Source organism: Hippoglossus hippoglossus, chromosome 9, assembly GCF_009819705.1.
Source record: "Hippoglossus hippoglossus isolate fHipHip1 chromosome 9, fHipHip1.pri, whole genome shotgun sequence".
In the NCBI taxonomy this organism is placed as follows: Eukaryota; Metazoa; Chordata; class Actinopteri; order Pleuronectiformes; family Pleuronectidae; genus Hippoglossus; species Hippoglossus hippoglossus.
This window is the reverse complement of record NC_047159.1, coordinates 27,087,234-27,115,223: the sequence shown is the minus strand read 5'-3', so window position 1 is coordinate 27,115,223 and position 27,990 is coordinate 27,087,234. Positions and strand designations below refer to the sequence as shown.

The window sequence follows — 27,990 nt, the reverse complement described above, 5'->3', positions numbered from 1 at the left end:
ATGTGATATCTAAACCTAAACCAATCAGAGGCAGGGTGGGGGCGGGTCTTCTTCCTCCTGGGTGCTGTGGTGGAGGGAGGCGGAAATGGAAACCCTGCTCTTCCTGTCTGTTCCTCCCCATCCTCCCCGGGTCCGTGGCTTCAGCTTCACCGACTGACTGACGCTGGTTGGAGGAAACTCATCCGCCTCAACTTCTCTCCACGGTCCCGGTTCACCTTGTCGGTAATGTCTGCCGGTCTGTGTCTCACACGAGTCTCACTGCCGCTCCGCCAGGCGGAGCTCTGCCCTCCTGCAAACTTCACTGAGAGCTGAGGATGTAACTTTAGTTTGGGTGCACGGCTCATTGTCTTGCCTGCAGATGCACGTACTGTAAATGCTGCTCAGTAATGACACAGGTCTTCATATGTTCATTTACTTCACCGTAGAGTGTCTGTGTGGCTTGACCTGAAGTTTTAAATGTTGGAGCAGAACTTCTCTCCGGTCCTCAGGTGCTGCTGAGCCTCCCACACTGTGACCAGCCTCCACCATCAGCCCCTCGGGACGGCGATGGATCGCGGCGGAGCCAGTGAGGGGCCTGGGCCGGGCAGAAGACCCCCCGCTCCCTCTGCCGGAACACCCATGGGTGCCAAGGGCCAAGCAGCACAAAGTGGTCAAAGATCCAAAATTAAGATAACACCCTTCCACAGCTCGCCCATAGTCAGCAGCGATGGCGCACTCAGCGGCAAACGAGCAGGAGCAGCTTCTGGGAAACTGATGGCGTCTCCTGGTGGCCTGATCCCGGATACACCTGGGCGTCAGAGTGGCCCGGCTGCCAGGGAGAGACCTGCTGCTGCTGCTGCTGCTGCTGGGAGCTCAGTCTCTGCAAAGACCAAGACAGAGGAAAAAGCACATGCAAGTCCTCTTGTTGTCAAGGTAAACACACCAAATGAACCAGACCATTTGTAAAACCTCAGCCACAAGGTGAATTCTCTGTGAGGATATCTGTCGGCCACTGTCAGTTTGTGTGCATGGAGTAATAATCTGTTATATAACACGAGGAAGAGTTTTTGTAAGTAAGGAATTCTGACATGGACCTTTTTAAAAGTATTTATTCAATCTGTTTATCTTAAAATGACGGCACAGATTAATCAATTATGTCAGGAAAATGAGAACACCACCTATCATGTGTCCAGTGTGTTGCACATATACAGTCAGGCACAAAGTCTTTGTTTCAAAATGGGAAGAATAGAGAAGAACAGAGACATACAGATAATGGCTCACATGATGTAATGAAACATGTATTAGTCTGTGCATGCATTAAGCTTGTCTGACTATTACAGCATCATATAATTTCTGTGCTTTTATTTAGAAGGATGCACATTCCAGGATATACAACATAAACCTTTTGCCTAAACCATGCTCATAGTTTCAATAATCCAAGTGCATGTATTGCTTATATTAAATAACAACTTGTGTTTGTGTGGCACTTTTCTAAACAAGCATTTTAAAAATCAGCAAATACTTTAAAATGTAAAATCATAAAAGTGATGTTGTTTAGAAGTCAGTTAAGCGTCCCTTGGCTGATGTTTAAAAGAGAAGAGAAACCAGTTTTGCCACGACAGCGAAATGCGTCGTCAACCTCAGTAGCACATCTAGACTGAGAAGCTGTGAGTGTAGCTTTTTCTGCTGATCTCAGTGTGTGTGCTTGGACATTTGGACTGAGCTGGTCAGAGATATAACATGGAACTAATCCATTTTGTTCTTTTGAAGGGATTTGGAACTGTGTTCAATGAAAGGGTGCTGAATTTGGAATTGTGCATGTGTTCTCGTACTTCTAGATAAAAGGCAAGCAGTTGCAATTGTAGATGATGTAGTGATTTTTTACTCAGTGCAGAATATTTGCAGTTCCAGTTATCTTCCAGACAGGTTGAAACAAAGGCATAAATAACTTTCTCCAGGTCAGTGGCAGACATAAATGGTTTAATTTGAGAGATATCACTCAATGGATAAAAACAGGAGAGAACAGCCTGCAGTACTATTCAAAGGGAAAATCCTGGACCCAAATAATTCCCAGCATGGTAGTGCCCAGCATGACGTCAAGTTTATATATGACAAATTATGCTTTCAATTACTTTCTGTCATATATATATATGACAAAGTCGTATGTATATATATATATGAATATATGTTTTATATATATTATGTTACCATGTTAGATTTTCATATTAAATGTGGCCAAAGTTTTTAATGATGAGGTAAACGTAAGTGAAAATAATCCCTGTGACACAAAAGCTCAGAAAAAAGCTTGTGTTAGACTCTTTTCTACTTCTGTGACGTCATATTTCTTTATAATCCACGCGCAGATCATTCCCTCAACAGTTTACCCAAGTAGATTGATCTAATCCAGCATACAAATAAGTGATGGTGCCGGTTTACTATACAGTCTTCTGGCCACTGCAGAATATCAATTTAATCACAACTTTAAAACAATATGTTGGTTCCACCAATTATATGAACAAGAGGAATCATGCACTGTAGATTTAAAAAGGACAGGTGACTCATTTATAAACCAGCGCGCAGAATTCATACTAAAAGTGAATGTGCGCACAAAAGCCGGAAATGGCGTACGCAAAAAAAAATCTGATTTATAAAACCGTGCGCACGCACACCTGAAAGCAATGTTCACTTTATAAATCACAGTCCACCAGGAAACGTTCGTATGTGGATCTGCCTTATATTTCGCCCTCTACACGCCCACTTTCAACCATAAATGGTCAATGCAAAGCACCTCATGAATATTAAATGATCCTGCTGACCAATTGTTTCCATGGCGAGTCATGACAGAGTCACGGCATCAAGCGATGAGAAGAGGAAGTGAAACTTTCTGACACTGCCATCGAGGTGTTTGTTAGTGAGGTTATAAATGAGACCCCTGGGCCTTGAAATGACTCTTGAGCTACACAGGAAGAACATTTTTTGGACAAAGAAATGAAGCTGCCCAGTTGATCAGAAAATTGTCAGAGTGAAAAGACTGCTGTATAAAGAGAGCATCATAAGGAAGGGCTTCAATTTGAGAAAAGTGCGAAGTCATACTTCTCACTAAAGGCAGAGTCAGCTTAAGGTTGCATTGTATTGGACTGATGGACAGTGGACTGTTTGTATTTGAATAATAATGTGATTTATATATTATTGTGCATACAGGATACCACATATATGTATGAAGTTAAATTTAACTGCTTTGTTTTTGCATTTTTCTCTTCAAAGCCTGCGAGCAGGAAGGCACCACCTCTCCACACAGAGCTTAGTCGCGGCCACAAAGGCAAAAGCAAAGAGAGGAGAGCTGCCTCCACCTCTGCCAAACGTCCACCAGGTTAGCGCATTCTTTATTTACAAACTTTATTATTTCGATTCCATATACAAAGCAGGAAGCAGAAGCAGCTGCTACAGCATCACCAACATTGCTTTGGATTGTATGATTGAAGTATAGTTGTAACCATGGATAGAGGGATATTATGTGTGTGTATATAGCAAAGAGCTAAAAACATGCTCATCCATGCAGCGTCTTCACAGAATGTCTCCAAAAGTTGCATTTGAAGTGATTCATATTAATTTATAGTAATCTGATTACTTATTTCAATCAGATCGAATGGCAATAAACTGTGTTTACATTAGATTTCTTAAAAGTTGAGATTCATTTTCCTTTTAGCTGCTGAAGTCTCCTTATTTGAAGCTGCAGTGATATAGATGTTCTACTGATGAGATGAGACGGCTTTATTGAACCCACACTGGGAAATGTCACCTTTTTAGAGCAGAATATATCATTGATGTTTAGTGTTTGAGTGCATCATCATTTTTTTAATATAAGAAAGTATTTTTTTTACATTGACAGTTAGTTTATTCAATAAAATCAAATGAGGCTTTTAATACCCTGTTAAATAATCTTGTTACAATAAAAAGACTGCCCAGCATACCTTTGGAAGAAAGCGAAGAAAGTGGAAAAAAATACTTTTGGTTAATTGTGAAACTGTAGTGGGTCAGAGGACGTCATCTGAGTAGGTGGTCCTACCCGGGAGTCCCACCCCACCTCTGAATGTGGTCTGAGTGATCTGATCTCAAATATGTGGTCAATGTGTCTTGATGCCCTTCTGTACTTTGAGCTGTCTGCTTGTGATGGGATCACTCAGGCCGAATATTATTTCCTGATTTATGATTGGATAAAGGATTTTTCTTCTGATTCCCTTTATACTATGGACCAATACATGAACTTTCTTCACAAAGTAGTGTACAGTCTCTTTTTGTTTTTACTACTTGCCCTGTCCTTGTAGTTAGTAGTTTTGTCAAATAATATTGTGTGTAATCAGTTTTTCTCATGTGCTAATAATAAGTTTCAGTACAGTGGAGCCTTGATGTAACATGTATCTTTGGGTGACAGGATTTTAAGATGTGAGTATTTACTGACAAGGGATTGTGGCCTCTGTCTGACCTTGCTCTGTGTGCTGTTCTAGCTGTGAAGAGGAAGAAGAGGAAGATGGGAATGTACAACTTGGTCCCCAAAAAGAAAGCCAAGCCCATTAAACAGCAGGAGAAGGCAGGTCCATTTAATTATTTATTCATTCCTGTATGTCAAACAGGATGCCATGCCCTTGATGCCATGTTCAGAAATTGAAAAGTAATGTGACCAAATAGGAAAAGTTATTAACAGTAAGACTATGTAAAATGTGCACTGTATTCAAATACCTGCCCATCCTGGGAACCAGTTTCTTGTTTTACACTCTCTAACATTCTTGTTGTAGAAGCTATAACAGTACATGGTTTAAAAAACCTTTTAATCTAAAAGTCTTGATAAGTTTAGAAGGTGACCCAGTTTGTTTGGGGGTGGAATCCTAATTTATACAGATGTCACGCCTCTGTTTATGCAGAAAGAGGAGCCAGGAGCTAGTGTGGAGAAGAGCCGAGCTGCAGCAGATGAAAAAGCAATGACTGCCACAGAGGTCCTTACAGTCGCAGAACAAACGGTTGTCAAAATTGAGTCTCTGCACGAAGCAGAACCAGGAGAAGGCAGCCATGTCGAGTACACAGAGCTGGCTCTGGACTGTCTAGACCTGAAAGCGCAGGAAGAGCTTCTCTCTCCTCCCCAGTCAGGTGATTATAGCATCTCCGTCTGCAATTTATCTATGATCACCTCAGTTCACAAGGTCCCCTTTCACTTCATACAGGTCACTTTCTGGTTGTTTTGTGTAGTAAAATATTGATGTGTGTGTGTGTGTGTGTGTGTGTGTGTGTGTGTGTGTGTGTGCGTGTGCGTGTAGCAGCAGATTCTGAGGTGGCAGAAACCGAACTGGCTGAGGAGTTACCTCTGTGCTGCTGTCGTATGGAGACTCCTTACTGTGGAGGCGGCCTGGCCACATTTGATCAGAACTGCATGGCCATGGAGAGCATGGATGGAATGGTAATAATCATCTGAATTAACAAAAATACTACAGTGTATCACTTTGCAGTCAGATGTGCAGGCAGACAGACAGACAGTAACTGGAAGGACTGGTGGAGGGGGTGAGATGGGTCCTCTTTGATCAGGGTGGCTTTCCTGATCACTCACCAGGTGTACAGTTGAGATTGAGGTTAAGTGTGTGTGTATGATCTAAAGCTGCATCTAATGTTGGAATCAAGGAAATGCTCTATAAGTAGGACAATAGAAATATTTGTAGGATCTAAGTGATCAATATTAAATCTGGTGCTGGTTTATTTGGTATTAATCTGTATTTCATGTTATTAGTCCAAATGCACCAATGATGTTGTAACCCTCTTGGTCACACACCTTTTGTTATTTTTTGTGAACATCTACTTGTTTGTTTCTCCACAGCTGAGTCGGTGTCCGAGGCGAGTGATGAAGCAGGAAATGATGCGGCCGTCCAACACAGTCCATCTACTGGTTCTGTGTGAGGACCACAGGGCTGGCATGGTTAAACACCAGTGCTGCCCCGGCTGTGGACTCTTCTGCAGAGCGGTGAGTGGAAACAAAACACATCAAGCTGACATTACTACAAAATACTGAAGGAGACATCACAGTGGACCGATCCAAGGAATTCGGTAGTGTGGAGATATTTGGGCTATTTAAAGTAGCGTGCACTGCAAATTGTGTCGAAAGCATGTTCCCAGAAAGACGGGTAATACTACTAATCTTATATCAATATCGACTGATCTGAAAAAAATTACTGTGATGAGATTCCATATTTTCCATATCGCCCAACCCTATTACTAAGTAACATCTTGGTCAGATTTGATCTTGGTCAGGGGACTGGTCAAAGGCTGGGTTTTCAGACATGGAGAGAACTCATACACAAGTTACAAAGAACTAAGACATGATGGGGCCAGTAGGGAGAGGAGGGAGATGAGTGTCCCTTTGTAGCTCGATCTCAGCCATGTTGGGTCCTTTTATCTGAAGCAGCAGGCCAATCAGCTGCAAGATCGGCCGTAGTCCTCCTATCGCCCTGTCCACGTCAGTGGATGTGTCCACATTAATAGGGTTTGGTTTTAAAACTGCTAAATCATCTACTAAAATCATCTCTGCCCAGATAAGCATTTTTTTCTCTGTTTAAGAAAGTGTTACATACAAGGTTTAAACTCCTGTCTCTTTAAGTGGTGGTTGAGGGAATCCAACCTTACGAAATAATGATGATTCAACTGAAAACATATTTCAACAAGAACAATTCTCAGTAGAGTGCTGTCTCCTCTAAGACTCTACAGTGCTCTCATGAAAGCACATTTCAATTCACTAGATCGAGATGTTTGTTTGGATCTGCACCCAATTGCACACGTCAAAAAATATCAGTCGCCTAAAGATGTCCGATTTTTTTTAAATAAAGATCCGTGAATTATTTTTTGAAAAGAAAATGTCATGTTTGTTTTTACCATGTTAAGAAAATTAAACAATGAAAATTTGAATGCCTGGAATATTTAGAGATTGAATTTCTCCTCCTGGTCTGTCCCTCAGGGCACCTTCATGGAGTGCAGGCCATATGGCAGCATCTCACACCGCTTTCACCGCGACTGTGCCTCCATCTTGAAGGACTGCAGGTTTTGTCCCCACTGTGGAGAGGATGCCACTGGTGCAAAGGAGGTCACGGTGCCAAACGCTGATCAGTCGCCCTCTGTACCCAGATCCAACCCCAGGTTGTCACTACCAGCTGTGCCCACTGTTGCCAACCTGCCCTCGGTTCCAACCACACCTGCTGTTCCACAGATACTCAGAGCTAAGAAGACCAGCGAACCTCAGAGGAGCAGAAATGAGAGCCCGAGCAGGTAAGTCACTTAACTATTAAGTATATATAGATCACTCTAGTTTATTACAACTGGGGTCAAATGAAGCGTATTGTTTGCTGTCTCTCTCCAGGTTAAAGGGCGAGACTGTCTGTGCTGCAGAGAGACCTAAAGAGTCCCTAGAGAGCATCCTCATTGCACTGGATGATGAGAAGTAAGGTCAACCATGAAATATTTTGATATCAGTTTGCAAAGAAAGTGCAGCACGGCACCACAGTGTGCACTTAAATGTAAATAATTAATAGAGACCTTTTATTGTTTTTAGCCTGAAACCAAAGAAAGTGAAGTACCCCACCAGACAGCTGTACATCTCTGCAAAACAAGGAGAGCTCCAGAAGGTCATCCATCTCTTAGGTAACTCAAATATCACAGAAAGTGGCTTCACTTAAAGAACATGTACACACAGAGCACTTTATTAGGAGCACCATTCTAAGTAATACAGGGAAGTTCCTCCCTCAGTTTTGCTGCACATTCATTCCAATCTCCTGTTCAACCACATCACAAAGCTTGTACTGGATTCACATCTGGTGAGTGGGAAGGTCTCTGAAGTTCACTTTCATGTTTATGAAACCAGTTTGACACCTTGACTCTGTGACATGGAGCATTAGCCTGCTGGAAGTAGCCATTCGAAGATGGTGAACTGTTGCCATAAAGGGATGAACATGGTCATGGAACATGTTCAGACCTGGTATTAACATCCTTCTTGAGAGATCTGATCACAAGTTCTTCTGTTCACACCTGCCATTCAAATGTGTCCTAAATGTGTCTCCTGTGACCACTTGTGATGTGATCTCACTTCCTGTTTGTGAAGACCAAAATACATTTTGACCAAGTCTACCCAGAGTATACAGTTGTGTCCATTGTCACTGTTTGGGTCAGTGTAGCTTTGTCTCAATTCAGGGGCCGCATCCTTCCCTGGGACCTGGTCTACAAAGTCAACGTTGGCTTGGCTGCATCCTTTGTCGGCTGCATAGACTGTCCAAAACAAAATAAAACAGTGCAGTCCTTGTTCCGGCCACAGACGAGAACGTTCTTTGGTTGATTTAAAAACTGGCGTTTTCGCCTCGCTTGCTGCCGCCATAACCTCTTTTGAAAAACAGTTAGTCATTGAAACGCAGTGTATCATGAGACAGGTTGGGCCGAGAAGGATCCACTTGGTCAAGCCTCCGTTGCTCGGGGGTGGAAGGACTTAAATGTCGGCCGCATTCAGAGAAGCCTTGGAATAGGGACAGTCCAGTCGGGCTGCTGTGACTCTATTGTTCTTCAAATGCAGCCTCCAAAGGATGCGGCCTTCGAATTAAACACAGCTTGTTTGTCTGTGTGTCAGCTCAAGTGAGGGATCAAAAAGAGAGAGAACAGCCAGGTGGTGCTGAGTGAATCAACAAGTTGAAGATCTACTATGAAGAAAGATAATCATCCTAATCATTATGTGGTGATGGCCACAAATCAATCAATGTATGAGAACTGAGAAAAGTAAAAATACTTTGGATTCCCTGTGAAACTGTAGGATGTCCACAGAGTAGGCACATTCTTCCTTCAAATGCGCTCAGCATGCATTTGAAGGAAGAATGTGGCGACATGTGTCCAGACCACCGGCGAATGTGGTCTGGGTCATTGGATCTCTCTCACTTTTGAGGACACATTGTGGTGCATTCAGACCTGTACTCAGTGCTGACCACATGTGATCACATCACTCAGGACAGATGCTAATACCAGGTGTGAATGGGGTCTCAGATAGACTGTGATATTGTGTCAAAGAAACATCCCCCACATCATCACACCACCAGCAGACTAGACTAGACACAAGGCATGTTGGGTTCATCATGGATTAATGCTGTTGACCCCAGATTGTGACTCTACCATCTGCAGCCTCAGCAGAAATGGCAAGTCATCCGACCAGTCAAAGTCACTGACTTCACATGTTTTCATCTTTCTACTGTTTGAACATCAAGTGAATCTGTACCTGTATCTGCAGGATGTTATACATCCTGAAGGATGAGTGCATACATTTTATCATCTGTATTATTGCACTGTTTCACTAACCTTTGTATATTACAGTTGCTGGAAAGGACCCCAACTTTTTGATGGAGGGCCAAAGCAAACGGACTCCACTTCATGCAGCAGCTGCCGAGGGTCACCAGGAGATCTGCCACATGCTGGTTCAGGTGAGAAGACTTGTGGCTGCACCACAGTAGATACAGCAGTATTTCTTAGTGGAAAATCAGTTCTCACTGGCCATCAACTCCCAGATGGATGTATCTTTGCTTCTCTACCTTAAGGCCTTGGGTTAAAAGCATTTAATCTTTGCAACCTCTATTGTTTAGCTAACACCCATGTTTATATTTAGAGTTCCAGGCAAGTCATCAGGATGACATGAATACACATTCAGAGAGTTATTTATAAATGTCAGTGAGGTTATTAAAAGATTACATTTTGGTAAAAATAAAATGATGACAAGTTGTGAGGCGGATGTAAAAGAGAGCATATCCTGTTTGCATAATCCAAGGTTACAGCAACAGGTGACTGTAGGTTTGAAACTGTGTTGATTTGTGTCTGTAACAACTAGTTTCAGCAGGAATGAAACAAGCTACATTCATTCCAATAGTGGTTTCATTGTTGTATCCATTCAGTTATTTATCAGTTTGAAAGCACAGATGGGAGGGTGATATTTGAGAGAGATGTTCATGTTGTGGTCCAGTCCCTAACCCAGTTTGCATTATTACTGCTACCTGTGTTGTATTACACAATACATGAAAGGTGCAGAGCTCTTATTGGCAATTAAAAAAAGTTTTTGTGTGTGTGCGTGTGTGTGTGTGTGTGTGTGTGCGTGTGTGCGTGTGCGTGTGTGTGTGTGTGTCAAACACAAAGGCTGGGGCCAACCTGGACATGTTTGATGAGGAGCAGAGAACACCACTGATGGTGGCCTGTGAAAGCAACCATCTGGACACAGTGAAGTATCTGCTCAGAGCTGGAGCCGCCATCAGCCACAAGGTGGGTGGGCACACTCTGTCAGTTGGAACATCTCTCCTATCAGCAGGATGTGAGCTCATGTCTGACTCTGCTTCTTCATCCATCACTCTGTCCAATCTCACTCAATCAACTGCTGCAAATCACCTAATTATTATTGTTTTTTCCCACCAGAAATTTTTTTTTTCTAGTTTGCTTGTTGAGTTTGACTCATGACATGTACTGAAACCAAACCATTTTAGATTGACAGAGTTTTGCTTGAGATTATTTGGATGATCAAAGAAGACAAAAGAACATTATTAGGATTACAGTTGAACTGGTTCAAGGACAACACAACATCAGACAAAGTGACAATGTAGAGAAATTGGAAAGAAAGAAGGCAGTGTTACTGACCGCTTAAGTCACAGACAGCATGCCTGTCAGATATTTAGATTTGCAATAGAATCAGATGAAATAATCACAGACACGTCAACAAATGTGTAAAATGTACCAGAATTGATATCGTAAAATGCTTTTAACTAAATGAAATGAACCAGAACAAAGAGAAACAAAATGTCTTAAAATGTTGTTCAGTGCAACTTTTCTTTTTGTTCAACATTTTCTGTGATAAGAACTTCCCACAAATGGTGGTAACAGGTGTCCATATATGTCAGTTTTCAGAGCTTTGTTAGGCTTATGACCAAATATCACATGGCTTTCTTTGGCCCTATTCAGATCCAGTATCAAGTAGTTCATCAGTTCACACACATGTGGAAGAACCTGAGGGACCAGTTGTAATCAGATCACCTGAGACGGATGTTAGCAGTTCTGAACAGGGCCTCAGCTGAACGATTGTCCAGTTAAAAGAATTTGATGGGATCTTGTTCAATAACAAAGAAGGACAGAATGTTTTTGCATGAGGCCCAGCTAGCCTTAGCTGAAAGAGGCTAAAATGTACATTTTTCTCTGCGGGCTTGTCACCAACAGAGACACCGTTAACATTTATTTGATCCGTTGTTACTGTAACAAAATTGATTAGTGTAGCCTGTAAATATGATTTTTGTAAGTGCAATACATGATAGAGACATGGTAGAGTATAAGTATATAGAGTCCTTATATACATTAGATCATTAAAGCCATTTTCAGACATGACCTCTGGAGAATGTTGAGAATGTGTGAGAGGTTGCCTTTCACACACGAACATCTCAGCAGTACATTCCTTAGTAAGATGCGTTCACAACAACATAGAAATCTCCAAAGCGTTCAGGGGAGGGTTGGCACAGCACATTGACACAGGCATCAGCCCTTATCTCCAGAAGCTCTCTTGGAATCTTAGTCGGTGTATGGCTCCAATTTCTTTATGAGATATTTGTATTTGTTTAGTTTTTTGAATTTGTTGCGTGTTAGAAACGTCATCAACACACATACTCGCTCGCAGTGAATCCTGCTGGGTTCTCACCTCGGCTCATTCAGACATTCTGCTGAGTTTTTACTAGGGGCTGGCTGGAGAAACTAGGCACATACAGCTCCTCAGGAGAATGTCAGGAGAGTATTCGGAGTTCAGTGCATGTCTGAAAGTTCTTTAAGGGATCATTTTGTTAAATATACAACATTTTGTGACCATGTCACCTCTAGGCCTTAACCAAGCTCGAGAGAGAATTTGATTTACAACATTTCTGAAATGTTAGACGCATCTTTCTCGTCCTCATATCCTGTTTTACCAACATGTCCCATGCAGTCCAAACCAATCAAATGTCATTTCTTGTGAACTCTAACAGTGGCTGCTGCAGTGCAGTGTTGTTCAATGTGCATCATGTTGTCATCCCAGGATATCATGGGTTTCACCTGTCTGCATCTGGCAGCTAAACTGGGACATTATGACATAGTCAATCATCTACTCTCCAAGGCATCCAAATACATCAACTGTCAGGTAAAACATACATCAGTGCATCCACTAACTGCTGTAAAAAGATAATGCTGGGCAAGTGAGGCAGTCATGTGTTGGTGTCACTGTTTGCGTGAGTTTTGCGGTTCGCGTCTGTGCAGGATGACGGGGGATGGACTCCCATCACCTGGGCCATCGAGTACAAGCACAAGGAGTTGGTCCACCTGCTGTTGGACAGAGGGGCCGATGTTAACATGAGAGACAAGGTCAGTTCACCAGACACAAAGTTTCACAACTCTACCACACACACACACACACACACACACACAGACACAGACACACACACACACGCTCGCTTGCTCTCTGACACGTTTAATCTCATGGGGTGCATTATATTCTTTTTTTTACCACTGAACAGTAAAATTTAAATAAAGTACACTGGAGAGCCAGAAGGGCAGCGGGTGCTGTGTCACCTTGATAAAGAATAAGAAGTAGACCTGACTTATTTTATGTGATAATTAAAAGTTTAGTTTTATCCAACAGGAAGGTTTCATATCTGTATCAATGTGCTGTTTAGATAAAGTGGCAACAAGAAGTAAGTGAAGCCTTTGGAATTGTCTGCGTGTTTGTCTAGATTGGTCTTTTAAGATCTATTTTTACTTGTCAAATCATTGTGTTGTTGCTGTCTGTATTGAATAAGTCATTCAAACTTTCACAGTGTTGGTTTGATCAAACATATGAACAAAATCTAATTGAGTCAGGGTTCAGTAAACCTGCAGACTGTTTGGAGATGTATGTTAGAGAGTTTGTTATGAGCAGGACACATTGGCTGATGTTAAGAAGACCTAAAATCAAGACTTTTGCATGAATCTGGAAAGGTTAACAAAGAGTTAAGTTCATTCGTCCCTCCACAGTCAACGTTGAATCAAGGGAAACTGGTCTTCGTTGTAGGTACTTGATATTTAACCATATTTTACCTCTAATCCAAGGGGTTTCTTTAGTAAGAAGAGAAGTTACAGGTTTTTAAAAAGATTATTTAAAAATTAAGTTTCAGCTCATTTGGATTTTATGAGTTTGACATAAACTGCTAGAAATCATCTCTTCCTTGTCAATACAGATTTTTTCTTTCACCTATCACTTGAACTTGCTGGGAACCAGTTAGCCATGTTACACACCATATTCAGTAAAACTGAGTACACCACGTGCAACATCACTCAAGTGATAACTGGTCTAACATTGTACCATCTTACAATATTTGTGTTGTTTTAAGTGTATTTTAAAACACTGCCCTACATTGTTTATGTTTAGTTACAAACAAACGGGTTAGACAGACTATATTGAAACTACAAATCCAACAATGAAACTTAAATGTAACAAATGTGAAATCATCTCAAGAATCTTGGCAGGAGAAGAACAAAAACCAAGTTTTGAAAGGAGTAAAAACTATGACAGGGCCTAGCACGTCCCCTGACCTGATCCAACAGAACACCTCTCCAGGTGAAGGTACAGCAACAAACACTTTCCAGCAAAGGGTAACTGAAAATGATCCTATGTGAAGAACAGTAGAACACAGCCTTTGAGCCAAAAACAAATAAACGTTTGTTTGAAATAGACTTGTAGTTTATATGCATTTCAGTGAAACCCCTGCTTCTGTCAGGACACCATGTCTGTGCTGACCTGTGATGTTCTCTTGCTTCAGGAGGAGAACGTCTGCCTACACTGGGCAGCTCTGTCAGGCTGTGATGACGTCGCCCAGGCTCTGCTGGAGGCTCAGTGTGACCTCAACGCCATCAACATTCATGGTGATGCTCCACTTCACGTCGCCGCCAGAGAAGACCGCCTGGAGTGTGTGATGTGAGTGTTTGGTCCGGAAACAAGTTTCACTCTGGTTACACATACGTTTTTGACAGAGACGTCAAGTTAGGTTGACGCACCCAGCACAGAGTGTTGGAGCAGCAGCAGCACAATACGATTTTTTCCATTTAGCCCAGCCCAAGTTAAAATGATTGTTTCTACCCTATGTGTTAAGAAAAACTGGCTTTTAAAGCAGGGGAGAAACAGCTGTTTATGGCACACAGCCCAGATCCCCCTCTCCTAGTAGGCAATTGAATTAAAGTTCTGTAATTCTGCTCGTCATACTTCAACAATTTGCTGAAGAGGAAAGTATTCTATGAAAGATGTTGTCATGACGGGATATCAGCACCCGTGAATGTCTGTGTTAGTCCAAAATGTCCCTAACCCAAAATGAACTGGCGGTCAGTCCTATCTTTACTTCATCTGAGGGCGTAGAAGAAGACATGACCAACTTGGTCTACAGAATAAAAGCACACTGCTGACTGCCACAGAGCGCTGGTTCCCTGTTTACTTGATTCGTATAAATATTGAATGTATCACATGTCCAAATCGCACCAAACTCGGCACTAAACTCCCCTGGGCCATATTCAATACACATGCCAACCGTGAAGCCGATAAGTTGGATGGTTCACGAGATATGTGTTCTAAAGACAGGCAGACGTTTGTGGAATTAGTAGGTCGATGTGTTTAACATGAGTGACTGCTGCTGAAATGAGAAAGTACCCTCTGTGTGAACACAGGGAGCTTTCTACAGCTGCCAGTGAAGCTGTTGTATGCTCTATTTAATATTTTAATACAGTCGAATACAGAGATTGAAAGGATCCTTTAAAGTCATGGTTGTAAAGTCAAGTCTTGTTTAGGTCACATTTGATTTAGATCAAGACATAATAAATATGCATAACCCCTTCAATGGCTGTCATGTCCACATACTTTTGGCTACTTGGATACATTGACTATTGAGATATCAGCAGGATATTGGCTTTAGCTTCAAAGCTCCCATATTGATCTACGCTTTGATACAACAGTTGATTGTGTTTTTAAACTTTCTGTATTTTCTTTGTTTGTTGTCAGACTTCCTTTGACCCAGTCCTCAGATTTGTAGTTTACACTTCTCCATGTGCAGGTTGTTTCTGTCTCGTGGAGCCGACGTCAGTCTGAGGAATAAGGAGGGACAGACTGCTCTGGATTGCAGCGTCTATGGCTCCAACATGTGGACAGCCCTCAACACCAACAAGAAGCTCACAGAGGCCCGCAGAGGCAGGGACTGTCGAGGAGAGAGGGTGCTCAGCAGGTAGACTGCACTACTATCGTGTGTTGTTGTTGTTGGCTTGTGTGTAACATGTATGTATTTGCATGTTATTGTGAACACATTGGTGCCATCTGCTCTCGTCTTTGTTTGGGTGATTTGTGTTTGCACTGTTACTTTGTGGGCTGAGGCATCTTTACACTTTATTCTTATGAAACACTTTGAAAACACTTCTGACAAACAACATAATGATGACCAATGTAGGGTTGTATGATGTTATAGGACATCATATTAGAGTGGGATTATATATTATATTATTATATAGATGTATTATTAAGTTTGTTCTAAAAACAGAGTATCAGAGTCAGGGAATCGAGGAAAATTGTTACCTTTATATAAACAGAAGCAAAGTTATTTCTTATTTCCATTTATCTTGACAGGTTTTATTGTATGAGATGTTTTTTAGTTTTTTTTAATAGTTAGTTCAACAGCTAATTCTACAAACTGTGTCCAAAGTAGAGCTGCTCTGGATACACATAGTCTCACAAAGATGTTCCATCAAAGAGGCTTCTTCAGTTCTCTGCTGATTCTGCTGAGTCATCCTTACTAAACTACGACGACTGAAGAACCAATCTACCTCTGCACCTGACACTGACTGAATGTGACCAAACTGAGCAATTTAATTGTTAAGTGAAAGGTCAGTGGGCAGAGCCACAGACCAAAATAGATTCTGAAAGGTCAACTGAGCTTTAACAAAAACCCAGAACAGTTTAAAACCCTCTTTTCATAGTCATATTTAATATTAACCATCTCTTCTTTGAGCTCTTTACTTGAGAATGCACACGCTAGGAGAGAATATTAGGGAGAAGAATATTTGGGGAACTTGCTGATAAAGATGTTTCTCTGTGGGCAGCCTCTCTGCTTGGGTCCATTTAAAGTAATACTACTCACTTAAATGTGTTTTATGAGCGCTCAATCTTAATTGTAAGCAATACTTTTTCTATATCAATCTTTCTGTGTAAATGTTGTCAATAGAGTGTGTATTGTAGATGTAAATGTGTATGTATAGGGGTGTTTGGGGGTTTCTACAGGGGCTGTGTGTGTGTTTATAGTTGGCCAGTGTTTGCTGGGCAGCGTGCTAAACAGCAAGATAGATGTTGTTAAACCTCCAAGGAAGCTCGGCACCAGGCTTCACATGTTCAGTGGCGGAGTGCAGCCCGGCCGTGGGGCAGGTGGTCGGTCACAGCAGCATTAAGTCTGCATTAACAATGCTGTGGTCATCTTCGTAGACAGGGCTGAAAAGGCCAACGCGCTGGTGGAGAACGGGATCGTAGTGAACGATACGTTTATTTCTGTTCTGCTTCTTGCCACACAGCCATGAAGTGTACAGATTGAGAAAAATTGTCTCAAAAATCCAACAAGATTGCATGTTTTAAGCCCCATAGAAAGTAAAGTTGGTCTTGGGGATTTTTAATATTAAATAGGAGATTTTAATTGTACTGAAAATGGTTTTATAGACAGGAATCACTTGGAGCCTCACAGTGCATCACAGAGTGCACTGAAGCAGCTACTGTAACCACCTCTAAAGAAAATGACTGGAGATTTACAGTGGAGGATTCTACATGGTGCCATTGCAGTGAATGTTGTTATCTCTGTGATCAATCCCACAGTTTCAAGTGACTGTCCATTGTGGCAGAGACTGTTTTTCACTGCTTTTATGAATGCAAAAGACTCCAACCATTCTTTTTAAACGGTTTGGTGAGACATTGCCTTTATTCTGGGAGTCGGCTATAAAAAACTGACGCCCCTGTATAAGTGGCAGCTCCTAAATCTGATAGTAGGAGAGGCCAACCTGTCCACTTACAGCAGGAAGAACAGAGTGGAGGGCAGGAAGGGGCAGGAGGCACTTCCTGTTCATCTCAGGACAGTCTGGATTGATTTTAGATTCTTTAAAGGAATGAGTTACTTAGAGGTTTTTTATCAAAAAGTGGTGCTATAATGATTCAGTATGTTCTGTGTCAGGTAAAGACTTAATAATTAATACTGTTTTTAAGTAGGTGTTAAAATGCTCTGTACAGGATTTTTGTGTTACAGTAGGTTTTTTATAGATCAAAAAACTCTCTCTCTCTCTCTCTCTCTCTCTCTCTCTCTCTCTCTCTCTCTCTCATATAAGATTCCACATTATGTTCACATACGGTATACAGATACCGTATATTCTGTATATCTGCAGTGTATCATATGTTTTTGTTATTATACATATTTGAATCATACTAAGTCCTTTTTTTCTTCTCATAGGGACATTTCTCGGGGGTATGAAGCAGTTCCTATCGCCTGTGTTAATGGTGTCGACAGTGAGCCCTGTCCTGAAAACTTTAAATACATACCCGACAACTGTGTCACCTCCCCACTGAACATAGACAAGGACATCACTCACTTACAGGTGAGACTTCAGCTCTCTGTTTAGTGTTTGTTACACTGTTCCAGAGAAGACAAAAATACATTTTTGATGTCTTTTTGTGTGTTTAAAGAATAGGGCTAGTTATAACTTATATTCTTCTTATTGTCAACAATTCCCACACCAACAATGAAGTGCACCCACAAAGAAGTATTGTGTGTGTATCTAAAGCCTGATATATTTTGTTCCTTTTTGTCACAGAGCCCCATTGTTGTCCAACAACTATTACAAAATGTTCCTGTGATGGGCAGTGATAGGGGTCCAAGCTAATTTTGGAAAGTAGGACTTTCCTACTAGGGAATTCAATTGGGGACCTTTGCACAATCACACACCATTGTGTTGGCTTCCTCCGTGTTGTGAAATCATTTGGCAGAATAGGAAATGCTGATAAACACACTGTCACAGACTCAGCTGGCGTCCTTGCGCTTCTCAGTGTCCATACTCGATTTATAACAATGATTGCAAAATTCTAAATACTTTTTCTCAGACTGGGTAAAAACAACATCATTTGGTCTTCACCAACAGTCTTGATTATTTGTAAATAAAGCAGGGGAATGTGTGGTGTTAGATTCTTTTGCTTCCCTTCTCTTTGCCCACCTGCTCCGCTGTTGGAAGCAGCTAGGAAGGCATGTCCTTCCCTCATCTTTGCCAGCTGCTCATTTCTGGTGTGTGCTCTCTGATTGGTTGGCCCAGTCCCCGCTCCACCTATCCCTGAGATGCCAGCAAGCTGAAGAGTATTTAAACCCAGACCACCTGCCAGTCATGGCAGCTGTACTCAGACATGCCTCTTGCGTCCCGCTGCTAAACCTTGGTAGCTAGTTTTGTGATAGTTGTATATGAGGTATTCGTTAGATTTATCACTACTGTGCACTGTTTGAGACTGGGCCAGGATATTAGATTCTGGTTTCCATTTCTGCTCACTATTTCTTGTTGACTAGTTAACTCTAGGTTTAGAATCCTCTTTTTGTTATATTTATCTCTTTGATTTGGGCAGCATCCTCCTATATAGGTTTTATATTCCCCTTCCCCACATGAGCTTAGGGTTGTAACATACTGATTTGCACACTCACTTGTGTTGCTGCACACACATACACACAGTCTGCGATGTTGGTATGACAGTGTAAGTTCACACACACACACACATCGTGTCTCCATGACACTCCATGTTTGCATTAAGAAAATATATAATGTCACTAGCCTTATTGTCCCACTGCTGCCGCAACCTTACTAACATAACGCAACGTTACTTCATATTTGTGCAGTATGGTAAAGTGTCACCTACTAAGACTGCCACTTGGACTTTGGAGTAAATGAGTAGGGGAATTTAATCGTATCTGAGGAGGAAGAACTGGAATTTTACTAAATATCCAATGTCAACTTTTAATTTTTCTTACTTGTTCAAAGAGCAGGTTCTCTCTTCCTGTTTTCTTGTCGTTTATTGAAATTACATTTAATATGATACAGTGATTTAAGGTGTAAGCTACAAAATATAACACCTGAATTCTTATAACTCATTATTTGTGTCATTCAGCACTGCAGCTGTACAGACAACTGCTCATCCAGTACCTGCATGTGTGGTCAGCTCAGTCTGCGATGTTGGTATGACAGCGTAAGTTCACACACACACACACACACACACACACACACACACACACACACACACACACACACACACACACACACACACACACACACACACACACACACACACACACACACACACACACACACACACACACACACACACACACACACACACACACACACACACACACGCATCATTTATATAACAAGATTACAATTGGGGCTGCTTGTAACTGTCAATATTTTTTATCATATCATGTTTTTTATCCTGAGCCTTGTTTGTATAGACAAAATAAAGATGACTAGATGGACTAAAAAATATGACTTGAATCTGAAAATTGTATATTGCCATAATTTCCTTTAGCTTTGTTCAGAAACAGAGGGTTAAAGGTTCAAACATGTAATATTGATGTCTGATGACATGCTTGATGGTGTGTGTGCAGGAGGGTCGACTGCCTCTGGACTTCTCTCAGCGGGAGCCCCCAGTGCTGTTTGAGTGTAACCATGCCTGCTCATGCTGGAGGACCTGCAGGAACCGAGTGGTCCAGAATGGACTGAGGTAATGTTCCACTGTTTGAGATGTTGATTTTCAAATAAAACCCACTGAGCGTTTTATTTCCCTAAACAAAAAAGTCCCTTTGAAATCCTGGGCATTATATGCAGAGCATCGGCAGTAGTTTTCAGTGAAAATTCACTCATTATCTACTCACCACTATGTCAAAGATGTGTTTGAGTCCACAAAACATTTAGGAGTTTCAGGGGTAAACATTGTTGCAGCCAAATCCAATACAATTTAAGTAAATGGTTTCAGAATTTTTGAAAAGTAAAAACAACAGAATAATAACCCAGGAAAACCCTCCATACTGCTCCTGTGTTGACATCCAAGTGTCCGGAAGCCCCGACATTCCAATTCGACTTGAAACAGCGTCATTTACTCCATGTTTTGAGCCTAACGGTCCTCTGATATCCTCCTCGGAGCCGCGTTCACATTCGCATGCACACACTGCACACAAGCTCTCGCCCAAGGGGTACGCGTTAGCATCGCTACTTCCCGTAGTGGACTTTTAGGCTACAAACAAGTTTGAAACATACGTTTGAAGAAGGAGTCTCCAGTTACTTCAATTGTATTGGATTTGGCTGAAACACTGTTTAACCCTGAGACTCCAAAAGTGTTTTGTGGACTCAAACACTTCACCCAGCCCTCCATCGGCATAGTGGTGAGTAGATGATGAGTGAATACATTTTTTTTGGTGAACTATGCCTTTAAGTTGTGTGATCCACTCCAGGAACTTTCCCACAGAACCTTTGTAGGAACTCTCTGCGCTTCCACCACAGGGACCAGTGTCTTAATTGCGTTCTGGGGAAATCATCCCTTCAGAGTCCCTGCTTGGGTGGAGCTGGCAGCACTGAACATGCCTGATTCGTTGAGTGTTTCATTTCAGCTGGTCAATCTCTGCAGTAGTTCATCAAATTTAATTTCAGCTATATGAGTATACTTTGTTAGTAATCTCTTTTCTAGTGTTGAGTCAGTAAAATCCCATTTTCAAAAATGATCTCATGATCAATAGCAGCACGATTTAAATCTCTTCCATGTTTACTGTTGTTGTGTTGCTAGATTTATATAATGTCTTTGTCGAACCTTTTAGTTCCTGGAAGAATGTTCCTGGGACTAAAGGTCGAGGCACTTTTGGAAGAAATATGGCTCTAGATGACCAGAAGTTTAACAGACCCCGTTTCATATTTCAGATTTTCTCAGATAAGGATAAAATCAAGTTTCCTTTTAATCATATACACTTTCATTAATGTTGAGCCACATACTGTATGTGTTCCTATTAAGCACATCACAAATTGTGTTGCATTTATTTAGTTTTATAGTATGAGATGTAAGTGATAGTCCTGAGGGTGTTGTTTACACAAGGCTGTGTAGTAACTGCATAAAACACAACAACACAATGAGACACTGGGGGCTGTGTATTTGCAGATACGACAGAGCTCTCTGCACAGTGTCCAGCTCTCTTAACACATCCGAGATTTAAAGTTTAATATCTAACAACAAAACAATACACAAGGGACAAGGATACGTCCACTAACTGCAGACTGAAGTAGGCCCCATTTACTCTTTTACTTACTCTTATTTACTTTTATTCCAATGATATCAAATGTGGTTTAATAAACTCTTATTCCCACATATTCATCTCCATTGAACTGATCAGGGATTGGAAAACCACAGTTCAGTTCAGTCTATCATTACACCTTGTATGAGAGGCCTTTTCAACACATACACACAAACAGCGTTTTTGTATCTGTTGAAACTGCTGATGTCTCCTTGTGTTGCTTCTTTAATGAGACAGACAGAACAGTGGCTAATAGCAGTGTAACTCCAACCCTGCCCTGAACTCCAGATAATCTGCAGACATATACTCTGGAGGGCTGTTTGATGCAAATGTCCGAGTTTCTCCAGCCAGTCCCCTAGGAAAAACTTCAGAGAATGTCTGAATGAGTTGATGTGAGAACACAGCAGGAGATCCTTCAGAGTATTCACCGCAACCGAGGGCGTGTTAATGTAGACACAAAACTGAAAAAAAACAATGGGAAAACAATTTTCTCAGGATGCAAAAGTGGTGCCATACACAAAGATGTCAAGACAGCTTTTGCTGATAAGGGCCAGTGTCCTAATGAGGCCAGAGATGATGCCGGGGGCAATATGCTGTAAACAAAAACACGTGATCTCAGCAGCCGATTTTATACGTTACTTCCTTCCTCTGCCTGCTGCACGATCCCTCACCTGAATGCTCCTGAGATCTCTTCGTTGTCCGAGTGGAGAATCTCCTGCTGCAATGTTCATGTGTAAAGGGAAAAGAGAAGAAGAGTTTGTGTGAAAGGCAAACTCTAGAGAAAGTCCAGACTCTATTCTTCGGAGTTCAGATCAGAAAACGGCTTCAGTGTTATTTTTTATCTTGACCTAATTAGAGGAGCCTAACTTAAACCACAGGGGAGATCGCTCACTTGTGATTTGACTAGAAAAGTCACGTGACACATGTTATGGTGTTAATATAAAGAGGAAAACTGACGCCACAGTAAGAGGACAGACGCACAGACGGACTCTGACATCCACACTCATATGTTTTACTTTTTAAACATCACTGTTGCTGTGTTGACGCATGGTGTCCACACTACTCCAGTCTTCCCCACTTTGAACATAGACTTTTGGAAGCACTGCTGGTCTTGTTTTAGTTTGAAACTGAGGTTTCCCATGTTTGCTAAAATGCAAAACATTGATCCAACTCAGTGTCAGTAACAGTTCCACCTCTTTGTTGGTCGATGATAAGAAATCCCTGCTCATACCTTTCACCATTGCTCCTCATTTGTAGTATTTTCTGTAACTAAGCAACCAACTGCAGAGGAGACAGTCTGCTTCCTGTTTACAGCAGCACACACGTCACTGTAATGGTGACCACTGTATGTAAATGGCCTAATAATATACTTTTTCAGGTGTGTTTTATGGATGGAGATTATTTCTGATACTGACTTAAAATGCTTGTCTGGATGTAGGTTCTGTTTTGAAATGAAAACTCAGTTGGAACGGGTGTCACAGTCTATGCAGACAGGGTTTTTGGTTCAGGCCAGTGGAGAAGAGAATCAATGCTCTCTTCCAGGAAAAGGATTGCCTCAAGTTGTTGTCTTGTGAAACTGTGTTTTCCTGAATAAAATCAATGCTATCTTTTCTCTTAATGTTGCTCAGAAGCGTGCTACCACTTTGTCAGCTGCTGGATTAAATAACCGCCTTTTGTTGTTGGTTTCAGAGCCCGGCTGCAGCTCTTCAGGACACAGAAGATGGGCTGGGGAGTGAGGGCCATGCAGGATATCCCTCAAGGAACATTCATTTGCGAGTGAGGACCGGTTCTCATGAGAGAAAGGGCTGCACTCAGTGTTTTACAGCATGAAATATTCAGCAGAAGCTGTGCACTGAGCTCTTTGATTCTTCCACAGATACGTCGGAGAGATCATCACTGACGCAGAGGCTGACAAAAGGGAGAACGATTCTTTCCTCTTCACCCTCGACAATAAGGTGATTGAATAAATTGACTCGGATATTTAAAGCTGCACTAGGCTACCGTGCACGTTAGCACGCACGCACGCACACACACACACACACACACACACACACACACACACACACACACACACACACACACACACACACACACACACACACACACACACACACAGAGTCATGTCTCCATGACGTCAGAGGATATTACATTGACTTCTTTCCCTCTAACCTTTAACCATAGTTACTACTTGCCTTACCTTAACCTATGAATGGATATGAATGGCAAAACTGAACTGTTTAGTGCTTTAGGTGGTCATCAAGACTGGAAAAGCTCTATATGAATACAGACCATTTTTAAAAAAAAAACACACACAGTATCAGTCTTCAGTCCAGTTTCCTGCAGACAACATTATTGTCATTATTGTTTCTTTTTGGTTTTGCTTTGTCTCAAGTTATAAATTCTTAATTAAGTGTAACCCCTTGAGATGTACCATCTCGTTTTTGAGGGGATACTTATAATATAAAAACAAGTAGACAGGAAAATTACCAAAAATAATAAGACTATTAAATGTAACAAACAAATAATGAATATCTAATGATAAGAGATACAGCATCAGGAAATCGTATCCCAAGCACAGCAGTAAAATAGAGCCTTTATTTAAGGTTTATAGAAATGTATAAATGTCAATGATGGTATTAGCTAATACTGTTTATAAAATATAGTTATGGAGATGTTAGTATGAACATGTGCAACCAATCCTATTAGAAGAAGCCTGGAGATTTTTGAACAAGTGGAAAGAATATATGGATCAAACATTTAAAGGTAGATTATTTCAATCAGGGAGATTTATACATAAAGACTGTCTAATCTTTCGCTGTTGACTTAGAGACTGTAGTGACAGAAAAAGAGCTTTATAGAGTCTCAATTGAGAATTATAGGTGAAAGGTGCCATAAAGTAATTTAAGTAGTCAGAACAATTGAAACTAATCCATTTGAAAATAAACTGAAGCCAATGTCACTGTGTTCTTGTAATGGGAGCGGGAAAATAGAGTTTGTACAATGATGAGTTATGAAAGGAACAATTCTGTATATTCTGATCTAAACCATACTGAGGGGGAATATTAGTCTTTTATGCAGCGTGGTATACAACATTAGCATATTCTAATATTAATAAAGAGTGTTCACTTCTAGTACAATAAATTGTGTTGCAGATTGAACTATAAATACAAAAAAGTGCCACTTTCATCCACCATTCTACACTTAGTATCCCATAATGACAATAATGACATTTATTAAAAATTGCAAACTGAAATCTCTTGTTTAAGTATTCAGACCCTTTTCTGTGGCTCCGAACTGAAGGTGAGTCCTCTTTAACTCAAATCTACCTTGAGATCTCGCTGAACTTGACCTGAGTTGGCAAATTGAACTGATAAGAAATAGTTCACAATAGAAATAGAAAGATGTTGGAAAGAACGTCCATAACCACAAGGTCGTGCAGCTAAACGGGTGAAGGAGGAAAGATGGGCCTCGGTCCGGGAGGTGACCTAGAACCCTTTAAGGTCCTTTAAGAAAACCTGCTCCAGACCGAGGAGAAGGTTCACCATTTAGTACGACAATGACTTGACAAACAGTGCAGTGTCTTCAGGACAAGTCTCTGACTGTCCATGAGTGTCCAACCACATAGAACATCTGTGCCGAGACCTGAAGATGCAGCTCACAGACTATTTTCATCCAGTCTGACTGAGTGAGAGAGAATCTGTCAGGAAGACTGAAATAAACTGCTCAAAACCAGATGTGTAAAGAAGACTGGAAGCTTCCACAAAATAATAGAAAAAGGAGCTTCTGTTAAGTACTGAAATGATACTCTGAATACTTTTCTAAGAGATTTTAGTTTTTACATTTTAATTGATTTCCTAAAGCATGTCTCACTTAGTCATTAGGAGTTATAGAGTGTATATTGAAGAGGGAAAATGGAATTTTTTTCCATCTAGAATTAAATCTACGACACATTTTACTATTAAAGTGCTGACGTGGTCTGAATATTAACTGAAACTACTGTAGATGGTAGACATTTCACGAAAACGGCAAACACCTGGAGTGTGTGTGCTCTTGTGTTTGGTCAAGAGGTGGCGCTGCAGAGCTGCTCATCAACACACTGATCAGTGTTGTCATCATGGTTTTCCAGACTGTGGTTGTTTTGATGATGGTTGGACTAGTCGCTGACGTAATTACTGAGGTTTGAGTTCTCGGTAGCCATTTGTTCTCCTGAAGTATCTTTAACAAACATGTGAAACTTCAGCCTGCGTATTTGTCCATTTTGCCTCGTTATTCCCACTCGATGAAGAATGAGGATGTGACTGTCATCATCTACAATCATTGGGACAGTTGGGATAAAAGGAGACCAAAGAAATTGTATTAAAATAGAAACATAACATAATCATTCCATATTGTTCCCATTGTGTCCCACTGAGGACCCCTTCTGTCGGTACAAATTAAAAAAATCAGGCCAGGTTAGATCTAGAGTTTGGGAGATTTGTTCATCTTTTCCATGAGTAATTCTAATGTACTCACTCAATTAACTGTGGAGCCTCACAAGAAGAAACACGAGCAGTCAGACAAACAGGTTGGAAACAAACGACAGAGCAGTCAAACTTCTGTTTAGGTAGACAATAATAAAGGACCCAGCTGTTTTCAGACCCACTTCCTGCTTCAGCTTGAAGTCTGACTCTTTGTGCTTCTCCTCGTGTGCAGGTGGGAGATGTACACTGTATCGATTCAAGACTTTTTGGCAACATCGGCCGCTTCATCAACCATCTGTGTGAGCCCAACCTGCTGGCTGTGAGGGTGTTCACCATGCACCAGGATCTACGCTTTCCCAGGATAGCCTTCTTCTCGAGTAGGCCCATCAAAGCTGGAGACCAGATTGGGTGAGTGACGCCCAGCTCTCTCTTCTGTCTTCCTCTTCCTGTTCAGGCAAGAACTTTGAAGTAAAAATGTCAAAATGAAGATAATCTGATTGACTGGTGTCTCCTTCTCACCAGGTTTGACTATGGTGATCACTACTGGAGGGTAAAGAGCAAGTACTTCAGCTGTCAGTGTGGTTCTGTCAAGTGTCACTACAGACACGCACTCACTGAAGATCACTGATCTCTCTTTCTGCCTGAACACATTCTGCCACTGGGCCCTGTCTAATGTCAGAAACAATGCCCTCTGAGCCAGATACAACACAAGAGTGACACTTGGGTGAGAACCAGGATGCAACTTATTTCTATGAAGACTGCTGCCTGCCACCAGCCAGAAATACTGTATATGAGAGAAGGTCCAGCTAGTTTTAAAGAGCCAATGATCAGGTTAAAGATTGTAACAGTCACTGACTTTTTCTTTAATACTGTTACAAGTTGTATTTGAGAATTACTGCAGTGAGATAATGTTTTTGGTAGTTTGATCCTTCCTATGAACCTTTTACTACTTGTCTACTTAGTAATTAAAAACCTTTTAAAACCATATTTTGTCATGCTTCTTTTTTTTTTATGGAGTCGCTCAGACACATCTTTCCTTCTTGCTCTCACTGAGACACTAAAGCATCAGGGAGGACCAACCCCAATGTGAGCCACTTCATCTCAGTGTTGTTTAATGGGGTCGAGTTTGTGCACAAGGGTATTGTCACATTGAGTAAATAGACAAACACAAAGTTTGAAGAACACTGTTGTGTTAAGTATTAATGTTAATCTTTATTAGAGCACATGGCCACAAATCAGGAGAAACGGAGCCGGACCAAAAGTACAACAAATACGAAGACAGGGATGGTTCAGTATCTAAAAATTGCACAAACGACACTGAAACAACCTTAAAAATGTAAATAATTTTTTTGGGAAATCACAGACTCGGTACAAAACAGGTGAGTTGTCTTCACTGGAGCTGCTGAGATAGAAGAGATGAACAGACAAATGTGCCATTGCAGTCTTTGTTCCTCTTGTCAAACAAACTAAAGTGAACCTCATTTTACTGAGAACTGCTGGAGTCTGTGGCCCTGAGCTCGGCCTGGACCTCGTGAGGACAGCAGAGTACTGAGACAGGTTCCTGCCAAGATGTTGGCCTGGAGAATGCTCACCTCTGCATGTCAGCACTGATCCTTTGAACATTGTAGAGATTGCACACGGTCACAGACATGTTGTCACACACATGGATTCACCGTCCATTCATGAAACACAGTAAATAGAAAAGCAATTAATCATTTGTTTATTCACTGTTACTACATGATCTTTTTTCATGAAGACCCTTGCAGGTTCAGTGAGGTGTTACTGCAGAAAACCCAGCTCCTTACATTTCATAATATGAATGGTTTCTTCCAAATACATCTTTTCAGACACAAGACACAGATCAGGGAGGTGATTTTGTCCTATTTTCAGATCATCTAATTTTCATCTTCTCAAACAATACTGAGGACCGAATGTAAGCAGCTGTAATTTAAACCTGTTTTCATGTGGTTAAAAATAAAACAATTCTCAGTTTTATAAATGTTTCCTGTTGTGGCTCAGGAGGTAGAGCGGGTCATCCACTTACCAGAGGTTTGGCAGTATGATTCCAGTCTCCTGGATTCTGTGTGCAGAAGTGTACTTGGCCAAGACACTGAACCCTGAAAAGCAATATTTAAATACAGATCATTTAC

The 27,990-nt window shown here is 41.3% G+C and overlaps 1 protein-coding gene across 3 annotated transcripts; it reads left to right on the top strand.

The window, feature by feature from the left end:
* Window positions 1–69: 69 nt before the first annotated feature.
* On the top strand, window positions 70–26,825 carry ehmt1a (euchromatic histone-lysine N-methyltransferase 1a). 3 transcript variants are annotated; one of them, XM_034595737.1, is made up of 23 exons: window positions 70–227; window positions 489–912; window positions 3,244–3,349; window positions 4,485–4,567; window positions 4,899–5,121; window positions 5,283–5,428; window positions 5,840–5,983; window positions 6,971–7,278; window positions 7,370–7,450; window positions 7,562–7,650; window positions 9,355–9,461; window positions 10,165–10,287; window positions 12,071–12,172; window positions 12,289–12,393; window positions 13,827–13,981; window positions 15,105–15,272; window positions 17,523–17,667; window positions 19,214–19,291; window positions 19,710–19,825; window positions 23,070–23,156; window positions 23,257–23,335; window positions 26,073–26,248; window positions 26,363–26,825. In XM_034595737.1, the coding sequence occupies exons 2-23, from the start codon at window positions 547–549 to the stop codon at window positions 26,466–26,468; spliced, it is 3,093 nt and encodes a 1,030-aa protein (XP_034451628.1). In that variant the 5' UTR covers window positions 70–227; window positions 489–546; the 3' UTR covers window positions 26,469–26,825. The 3 variants fall into 3 exon arrangements, with proteins under 3 accessions (XP_034451628.1, XP_034451630.1, XP_034451629.1); XM_034595739.1 differs by having other exon boundaries at window positions 82–224; window positions 500–912; XM_034595738.1 differs by having other exon boundaries at window positions 90–220; window positions 479–912.
* Window positions 26,826–27,990: the final 1,165 nt, after the last annotated feature.